General features: G+C 53.2%; 1 protein-coding gene across 2 annotated transcripts; it reads right to left on the bottom strand.

Moving 5' to 3' along the window:
* Window positions 1–1771: 1771 nt before the first annotated feature.
* On the bottom strand, window positions 1772–9137 carry LOC101800241 (sperm-associated antigen 4 protein). Of its 2 annotated transcripts, XM_072031593.1 has the most exons (10): window positions 6896–9137; window positions 6419–6483; window positions 5582–5640; window positions 5342–5382; window positions 4991–5090; window positions 4389–4473; window positions 3769–3881; window positions 3421–3588; window positions 3236–3325; window positions 1772–2280 (listed from the first exon to the last, which is right to left on the bottom strand). In XM_072031593.1, the coding sequence occupies exons 1-10, from the start codon at window positions 6988–6990 to the stop codon at window positions 2122–2124; spliced, it is 975 nt and encodes a 324-aa protein (XP_071887694.1). In that variant the 5' UTR covers window positions 6991–9137; the 3' UTR covers window positions 1772–2121. The 2 variants fall into 2 exon arrangements, with proteins under 2 accessions (XP_071887694.1, XP_071887695.1); XM_072031594.1 differs by lacking the exon at window positions 5582–5640 and having other exon boundaries at window positions 6896–9135.
* Between the last annotated feature and the right edge of the window lie 747 nt (window positions 9138–9884).

Genomic DNA, 9884 nt, shown 5'->3' with positions numbered 1-9884 from the left:
TCTGAGTATATCATGCTTGTTGAGAGGTTTCTGGAAGTTGTGATCTTTAGGTATAACCTTTTCTAGCCTTCCCTTAGAAATGTAGCTACTGTTGATAATTTCCTTTCATTTTCCAAGCCTGTAAAGAACCTTAAGCAACAAAACCTTAATATTTAAATCACTGGAATATGTTAATTGTTCTTCTTTCCTAAGCTATTAGTATAAAACCAAGGTTATTATTCCTGACAGACACTTACTGTAACATGCTTGACCCAATGAACTTAGGGAAAGTGACAGTCCTCTGGTTAGGTCCAAGATTAATTACTAATTTGGAAGAGACCTTGTTATTTGCTTGAGTTATCTGAGTCACAGACTCACAGAATGTTAGGGATTGGAAGGGACCTTGAAAGATCCTATAGCCCAGCAGGAACAGCTAGATCAGGTCACACAGGAACATGTCCAGGTGGGTTCTGAATGTCTCCAGAGAAGGAGATTCCACAACTCCCCTGGGCAGCCTGCTCCAGGGTTCTCTCACACTCACTGTGGAAAAGTTTTGTCTTTTGTTTAAGTGGAACCTCCTATGTTCCAGCTTGCACCCATTGCCCCTTGTCCTCCTATCACTGGAGGTCACTGAGAACAGCCTGACTCCGTCCTCCTGACACTTACCCTTTAGTCTTCCTCTTCTCCAAACTAGAGACCCAGCTCCCTCAGCCTTTCCTCACAAGGGAGATGCTCTGCTCCCCTAATCATCATTGTGTCTCTGCGCTGGACTGAGGAGCCCAGAACTGGACACAATATTCTAGATGCGGTCTCAGCAAGGCAGAGTAGAGGGGGAGGAGAAGCTCTCTCCACCTAGTAACCACAACCCTTCCAATACACCCCAGGATGCCATTGGCCTTCTTGGCCACGAGGGCACAGTGCCAGCTTATAGCCATCCTGCTGTCCACCAAGACCACCAGGTCCCTCTCCCCTTCACTGCTCTCCAGCAGGGCAGTTCCCAACCTATACTGGTGTCTGGGGATGGTTTGGCCCATATGCAGGACTCTACACTTGCCCTTGCTATATTTAATTGAATTTCTCCCCACCCAGCTCTCCAGCCTGTCGAGGTGCCACTGGATGGTAGCACAGCCTTCCAGCATAACAGCCACTCCTCCCAGTTTTGTGTCATCAGCAAATTTGCTGACGGTGCACTCATTCATTGCCTCATACAAGTCATCGATGAATGTATTGAACAGTACTGCTCCCAGGACCGACGCTTGAGGGACTCCACTAGATACACGACTCCAACATGGCTCCATCTCCTTAACCACAACCATCTGGCTTCTTCCCGTCAGCCAATTCACAGTCCACCTCACTACCCGATTGTCCAGCCCACGCTTCCTCAGTTTAGTTGCAAGGATGCTGCAGGAGACAGTGTCAAAGGCTTTACTGAAATCAAGATAGACCGTGTCCACTGCCTTTCCATCATCCATCCACCTGGTTAGGTCCTCATAAAAGGCTATCGAGTTGGTCAGGCATGACTTCCCCTTGGTGCAGCCACCCGGCAGAAAGCAATGGCCTCTGCTTCCCTTGCAGCCTCTCCAGACATGGTTACTGATGTGGCTACCCAGACGGAGGTCTCCGGGGAACACACAGGCCTGCAAGTCTTGGCCTGCAGGGTGTGCCTGAGTCAGTGCAGTCATTGGTCCAGACCAACATGAGTTCATGAAGGGAAAGTCATGCCTTACGAGCTTAATACCCATTTCTGACCAGGTTATGCACCTAGATGGATGAAGTTTAAGCAGTCGAGGTGTTGTTTTTTTTTTTTTTTTTTTGTGTGTTTTATTTATTTATTTTTTAATTTTGGCATAGCTTTCAATACCGTCTCTCAGAATATTCTTCAGGACAAAATGCCCAGCTCTGTAGCTGGAGAAGAACACAATGCCAAGGGTGACCAACTGGCTGAAGGGTCAGGCTCAAAGAGTGGCAGTAAAGAGGGCAACATCAGGTTGGTGGACAGTCCCCAGCGGTGTTCCCACTAGGCGCTGCCCATCGTGGGCTCAGCCTGCAAAAGGGAAGAACTGGCCGCTTGGAGAGGGCCAGTGTGAAAACATCACCTTGCACCAGACTGACAAACCACATCCCTCGTCTAGGTTTTTGTTACTATTTTTTATTCTTATTGGCAGAAGACATGTCTCCTGGCCAACGACTGGTAGCCGTTCCTCTCCCATGCACCTGCACCCGGTAAATGCAGGTGTAATCTGGATTTCCCCAGTTGCTCTGTATGACGACCTTGATGACCTGAAAGGCTCTGGGGATCTCCTGCAAAGAAAAAGCACAAAAAGATGTGCCACCCCTGAGGTGGAAGGAGCCAGAGCTGCTTCCACTCCCCTTTCTCGGTCAGCCAGGCCCCTGCTCCAGGACCAGCTCCTGCTCTGGCCAAGGAGGCAGCTTCTGTAAGGACTTAAGGAGGTAACGAGGCTGTGCAGGGACAAAATTAGAAAGGCCAAAGCTCATCTGGAGCTCAGTCTGGCTACTGCCGTTAAGACAACAAAAAATCTTTTTACAAATACACCAACGCAAAACGGAGGACTAACGAGAATCTCCATCCTTTACTGGGTGCAGGGGGGAACCTTGTTACAAAAGATGAGGAAAAGGCAGAGGTGCCTAATGCCTTCCTTGCCTCAGTCTCTAGCGGCAATACCGGTTGTTCTAAGGATACCCAGTATCAGACGATTAGATGTAGAGCTTAGGGGTATGGTTTAGTGGGGACTGTTAGTGTGAGGTCAGAGGTTGGACTCGATGATCTTGAGGTCTCTTCCAACCTAGAAATTCTGTGATTCTGTGATTCTCGCTGCTTCTCCTCTCCCACCCAGGCCGCCAAGGCTCCCTGTGCCCGGGCAGGGCCAACAGCCAGCCTCTGAGGGTAAGGTGGGCAGCGGTGGAAGCCTGAGGCTCTCTGATCCTGGGGGAGATGGGCAAGGACCCTGGAGAAAGTCCCGAGGCCAGGGCAAGGTGCTGGCTGCCCTCTTTGCTACCAGTACCTGCCCAGCATGTGCAGCCTGGGATCTCCAGGCACACACAGCAACAGGGACAGCCCGACCTCCGCTCAGTGTCTGCTGTCCTGCTGCCTAGTGCCCACCCTCCCTGCCCACCCTGTCTCTCTCCCATGGGCTGGGACTGCTGCCCTGGGAGGGACCCTGCACACTGCTGCCACTGACTTGCTGCCAACACAGTGTTTCTGGACAGGCCTCCTGCCCACCACCTCTGACTGTACCTGCAGAGGGAAGGTCTGCACAGGCTTCTTCTGCACGGCATAGGTGAATGTCCCGAGCAGAGTTTCGGCTTCTGTTTCCTCATCCACTCCCTGTGGAGGTAAAGAACGGGGCAGCAGGTCAGGCTCATCCCTGTGACAGCTTCCCCCGGATGCATCCCAGCCCCTAGTGCCCAGCAGAGACTTACAGAGACGGTGAAATCTCGGGGAGCACTGCTGAATTTCCCAAGCGCCGAGTCCATGTCTGAGGTGTGGTGGACGGTGACCATGGTTGCCTGGATTTTTGCAGGCAACCTAATGACCACCTGGCCCCGAGACCCTTGGAAAGCCCAGCAGTTGCCCAGAGAAACGTCCGGCTGAAAGCAGAGGGCAACAACAGTGAATGGCTGGGCTGTGATGGGGCCCGTGCCACCACGCAAGCAGTACCTGTGCCTGTGGGGGTCTCTCTCCTCTCTCTCCTGAGGGGAAGTGCCCCACAGCTTGCCCCCAGCTTTACCAGGGGAACAAACTGTCACTGATGGTTTCTACTAGCGTACCTGCAGAATAGTGTCTGGAGGGTTTGGGGTACAAGGAAGCCAGAAGAGCCTGCACGACCGCATGCCATCCCATGAGTATGTCTTTGAAGATCTCTCCAGGTCAATGGTGGCCCCTGAAGGGAGAAGAGAGCAGCTGACGGCTGGCGGGAGGCTATTTCTAAGGCTGCCTGACAGCACTGCTACCTGGGAGGGGCCCCAGGAAAGGAAGGGATGCCCGTGTCCCGTGATGGCGGCGTCTCTCTCTCAGAGCTGCCTAAAGCCGAGGGCTGTGGGAGCAGGCAGCACGCCCTCACAGGCAGGGCAGCAGACTGCAGCCCAGGTGCCACCAATTGGCAATGGCAAAGGACGACCTGGCCACAGATTTTCGGTCCCCACAACAGCTTCATGCAGAGGAGAGGGTGGCGGGCCAGCTGGGGAATGGCAGGAGCAGCAGCAGGGAGTCCGCGGGCATTATAGGGTTGAGCCAAGGGAGCTGCTTGCCCATAGGCAGGCTATTGGGTCCCGTGATTTTGTCTCATCCCCTCCATATCAGAGGTCCGAGCCTGCAGTGCCTGTAGCTTTCTTTTGGGAGGGCCAAGCAGGAGCCTAGTGACAGGAGACCTGCCTGCCTGTGTCCATACCTGTGCTTTTCAGAGCCCAGTCAAGCAGCACTTCAGACTTTTTGCGAGAGTTAACAGACACAGCGTCTCGCAAGTCCTTAAGTTCCTGGGAGAGACAGAAGGGAACAAAGGAAACAACCACATCAGCACCACGCCAAGGAAGACGTCCATGTGCACTTAGTCACATGCCTCTGTAACTGTGCACGTAGCCACATGGTCTACACTTTTGGGCAGACCTGTGTGGTGCCAGGAGTTGGACTTGATGACCCTTATGGGTCCCTTCCAACTTGGGATATTCTATGATCCTATAATTCTATGTCAGAAAACCAAAACAAGACTTGTTCCGTGTCTGACAAGAGAGAACTTGGCAAGAACGCTGGTGTGCAAGGCCATCGTGTGGGTGTGCGTCCAGGCCCCACAGTGCGTTGTCTGGCAGTCCTCCCTGACCTGGCTGACATTGCCTGGACCAGCCTGGCCAGGAAAAGGGACTTTTGGGCAAACAAGCTGACTCTGGCAAGAGATGGGTAGCCGCAGGAAGCTGGAAAACCCCATCAGCAAACCCAGGAAGGGCTTTGTGGGGGGCCCTGCTCATCCAAACCCTCTTCCCCGAACTGTAGGATTACCTTTTTCAGGGTGCTGATCTCCTCACTCAGCTGAGCCGCCACACCACTGTGCTCCTGGAGCATCTTCTCATTCTGATCCCACAGCCCATCAAGCCTGTTCCTGCAGGTATCGGCAAAGCAGACCTTGTCAGGGAGCCTCCTAGAGCCTCCAAGCTTAGGGCTGAGCAGACAGACACAGGTGCTCAAGCCCTCTCTTCTGTTGCCAGCTTTCCAGTGCTTCCTTCCGATTCACCGCCACCATTAGCAAAAGAGAGGGAGGGAGGGGCCCGGGCCCTGGGTGCAAGGGAGTGCTGCCACAAGGCTGGCTGTCACAGCCCTACCACGAGGTTCAGGTGAGGAGAGGCCTCTTACCTTGTGGCCACTACTTCAGGCAAATACTGCTCCAGCAGCACCTGAAAGAGAAAGGCTCTCCGTTGGAGCACCAGAGCCGCTGTGGCTTTCCAGAGCCAGCAGCTCTAGCACGGCATGGCAGAAGCTGCTGCTTCTCTGGCTCACTGCTTGCAAATGGAGGGTGCAGCGGTTTGCCCAGCTGCCACCAGCCAAGCACTGCTCTGCTCTGGGATTTTCCTCTCATCAACAGCAGTCACTGACCTTTTGCTCCTGCCACTCCTGCCCCATCCTTGCCACACAAGCCCCAGAGAAGCCAACAACTGCAAACACATCACCCAGAGAGTTATTTCACTAGGGTTTCTAATGATCCCCGCAGCCTCCCACAGCAGTGGGGCGAGAAGCTGCCTGAGGACATGATGAACCGGTGCAGAGACAGGATGTGGCTCCAAGCAGGAACCCTCTCCCCGGGTTCTGCGCGGCGCTGGTCTGCGTGCTCAGCGCTCCACAGCTGCTCCCCATTTTCCCTCTCCTGTTTGCAGGGAGAAAGCCTCCCGCATCCCTCCCCCTCCACACACCCATATGAGAAACCCCGATTTAGACATGTTCTGATTCCCAGGCAATGGCCACGTCTGGCCCTGCCTCCTGCTGTCTCCGCTTCCCCCAGCACACCTCGGAGCAAGGCTCTGCTGAAGCAGCCATAGCACAGCAGTGCAGGAGCTGGGCGGTTTCCTGGCACGAGCCCCCAGCCTGGCACTAGTTTCCAGGAGACGCAAGGACTTTCTCCAGCCTCCCCCTTTCACAGCTGAAAAACTTTCCTCTCCCCCCATCTGTCTGTCTGTCTGTGTGCCTCTCTCTCACACACACTCTGATCATGCCAGCGAGGTGGGAAGGCCCTACAGGTTCCCCTCCACAGGCTTGTGGATGTCTGTACCAGCTGTGAGGCCAGGTGGGATCTGCGTGTAGCTGGTATCTGGGGAGCTCCCTGAACCATGGAGGTGCGAGGCTGGAAGGGCCCCGTGGACCTCCAGCACCTCTGCCTCACGCTGGGACACGCATCCTGTGGCTCTGTGCTACCGCTGGCAGTGCGGGAATACTCACTGAAAGCAGCCACGATTGTAAAGATAATTGTGAAGAGCCGCTGTTTCTGCAGGGTGTTGCTTTGCCTGAAAAACAGGGAGTCGTGGTGTTGCCAGTGCTCAACGTTTGGGGCAGATGCCTTCGTGGGGAATTTTCTCTTACGAGCTGAGAAGCCACAATCTTGGGGGTCAGCTGGTGACAGAGAGCTGCCGAAGCAGCCCCCCAGAGCAGCAGGGTTTCTGTCAGCCCCCGTCAGCACCACTGGCAGAACTGGCCAAGGAAAAGTGCTCCACAAGCACCCTCAGCAAAGGAGATGAGCCAACTCCGAGAACATACCTGAGCCTCTTTGCCACTTACGGTGGAGTTCGCAAGGCCCGGAGCCCTTGCTCTGCCCACAGCACTTGTGGACTTGTGCTCTGTGTCCCCCCAGCCCCACATGAGGCTCTGTCTGTGCTACCCCCCAGCTGATGTCCCCATGAGACTGCAACCCCCTCGTACCCATTCCTGGGGAGCTGGCTAAGCCCTGCTTCCTCCCCTGAGTGTTCCTCAGGGGTTCTTTGCTGTGGGGCTCTCAAACGCCCCTGCGATCTCATCTCCGTGGTGAAGCCTTCTGCTCGTCAAGTTCTTCCTGTTCAGGTCCAGGAGCGCTCTCTGCCCAGGGCAAGGGCAGTCAGCAAGAAGGCCAACACCAACTGGCCGGAGGAGCACGCCTGTCACAGGCACACGTCCACTAGGACACTGCGAGCGTCCTTCCAGCTGGGCAGTCACGCCCACAGTGCCAGGCGTTGGCCAGTGGAGCTCTGAATGGCAGCCAGCCGTGACCTCACAGAGGCCTTGTCTTGCATGGCGTGAGGCTGCTGTCACAGCCAGGACTACCAGGGGCAGGAGGTGGGGAGAAGCACCGTGGCTTTCCTTACACAGCCCATCCGTGGCTGTGCCAAAGCCCGAGCCAGGGAGCGCTGGGGACAGCCAAGAGGCACTGTGGTGCTGCTGGCAGTCGCCGCATCCGGGGCCTCGAGGCCCTGGGCATCGGCAAGAATTGCTGCTCCACCTACATCCACACAAGTCCACAAGTCTGGATGGGATTCATCCCAGGTGCCCAGAGAGCTGGCTAACGTCATCGCAGAAGCTGGCAAATGTTGTGCCAATTTTCAAGAAGGGCAAGAAAGAAGAGTCTTGGTAACCACAGTCCTGTCAGTCTCATGTCAGTGCCTGGAAAAATTGTGGAGAAGATTATCCTGGGAGCTACTGAAGCGCACCTGGAGTACGATCACAGAATCACAGAATCGTCTAGGTTGGAAGAGACCTCAATGGTCCAGACAACATGGTTCCTGAGTCGTAGGTCCCGTTTAACAAATTGGATTTCCTTTTATGAGAAGATCACGCATCCACTTGATCAAGGGAAGCCATCTGATGTGATCTTTTTGGATTTCAGTGAAGGGTTTGAAAGTTTTGACACAGTTTCCCGTAGCCTCCTCCTGGACAACATGTCCAGCACACAGCCAGTTACAGCTGGACAAAAACATCCTAACATGGGTGCCATGATGGGCAGGGCTCGAAGTGCTACAGTAAACAGGGCTACCCCAGGCTGGTGGCCAGTCACCAGTGGGGTTCCCCAGTGTTCCATTTCATAAACTATTTGGATGTAGGACTAGAAGGTGTTTGGAGTAAATCTGCTGATGATACTAAACTGGGAGGAGTTGTTGACCCTGCCAAGTGTGGCAAGGCCTTGCGGAGAGATCTGGGCAGACTGAAGAGCTGGGCAATCACCAAGCACGTGAAGTTTAACAAGAGCAAGTGCCGGGTCCTGCACCTGGGACAGGGCAACCCTGGCTATCAGTACAGACTGGGTGATGAGACACTGGAGAACAGCCCTGCAGAGAGGGACCTGGGTGTTTTGGTCGACAGCAAGCTGAATATGAGCTGGCAGTGTGCCCTGGGAGGCAGGAGGGCCAACCATATCTTGGGGTGTATCAAGCACGGCACTGCTAGTTTGCGGGAAGTGATTGCCCCGCTCTACTCTGCACTGGTGCGGCCTCACCTCGAGTACTGTGTGCAGTTCTGGGCACCACAGTACAAACAGGATGTGAAATTATCGGAGAGTGTCCAGAGGAGGCCTATGAAGATGGTGAAGGGCCTAGAGGCGAAGACATATGAGGAGTGGCTGAGGTCACTTGGCCTTTTCAGCCTGGAAAACAGGAGGCTGAGGGAAGACCTCGTCGCGGTCTACAGCTTCCTCACGAGGGCGAGTGGAGGAGCAGGCACTGATCTCTTCTCTTTAGTGACCAGCAACACGACCAGAGGGAATGGAGTCAAGCTGTGACAGGGGAGGTTCAGGCTGCGTATCAGGAAAAGATTGTTCAGCAAGAGGGTTTTCATGCACTGGAACAGGCTCCCCAGGGCCGTAGTCATGGCACCACGCCTGTAGAGTTCAAGAAGCGTTTGGACTATGCTCTTAGTCATGTGGTTTGAAGTTTTGGGTAGACCAGTGCGGTGCCAGGAGTTGGACTTGATGATCGTTTTCTCCATTAACACCAGCGACAGGACCCGCGGGAACAGGGTTAAGCTGAGGCAGGGGAAGTTTAGGCTTGACATCAGGAGGGGGTTCTTCACAGAGAGAGTGGTTGCACACTGGAACAGGCTCCCCAGGGAAGTGGTCACTGCACCGAGCCTGACTGAGTTTAAGAAGAGATTGGACTGTGCACTTAGTCACATGGTCTGAACTTTTGGGTAGACCTGTGCGGTGTCAAGAGTTGGACTTGATGATCCTTAAGGGTCCCTTCCAACTCAGGATATTCTATGATTCTATTATATTTACAGAAATTGTTTGTGGGCCTAACAAAGTTCATACTTTCTGTAAACAAAGTGAAATGCATCAGTTTCAAAGTCTGTCACAAATAGGTACCTGTTCCATGACAAATATTGCACATTAATGACTTAAGAAAAAAATATGACTAAGGGAGTTTGTACACAGAAACTTCCAGGAGAAAAGCATTTCCAGTGATAATTTCATACTTGTCTCTGAACAAATACGAGTTTGGACTCTTGGAGGTATTTTAGCACTACCTTTACTCACAGTCTGGACTATGATGACCATCTGGAAAAGCTCCAAAATATTAAAGGCATTGCCGTTTCTTCTTATTTCAAAAATTGGTGTAGTTTGGATCTATTCTGGGAAAAAAATCATCATTTGCTAGTACTTAGTTCTTTTTAAAGCCAACCTTGGACCTGCCCACAAAACAAAAGACAGCAGTGGTGTGGAGTTAATGTTTCAGGAATCTTCTCTAGCACTTGCCATCTGCACCCTTCATGTTTTAGACTAGTGTTGGTACAAAGTCCATGGCTCTGCCAGATGCACATGTCCTCAGAAACGTCATGTGATGGAAAGAGAAAATATATGATTGTCTGGGTGGTATGCAAAATCATGCTTTTCGTAATTATTTTATCTGTAATATCTGACTGCCAGTTTGATTTTGCTTATGACTAT

The sequence above is a fragment of the Anas platyrhynchos genome, chromosome Z, assembly GCF_047663525.1.
Source record: "Anas platyrhynchos isolate ZD024472 breed Pekin duck chromosome Z, IASCAAS_PekinDuck_T2T, whole genome shotgun sequence".
Lineage (NCBI taxonomy): Eukaryota > Metazoa > Chordata > Aves > Anseriformes > Anatidae > Anas > Anas platyrhynchos.
The sequence above is the reverse complement of the archived record's forward strand: the minus strand, read 5'-3'. Positions and strand labels throughout refer to the sequence as shown.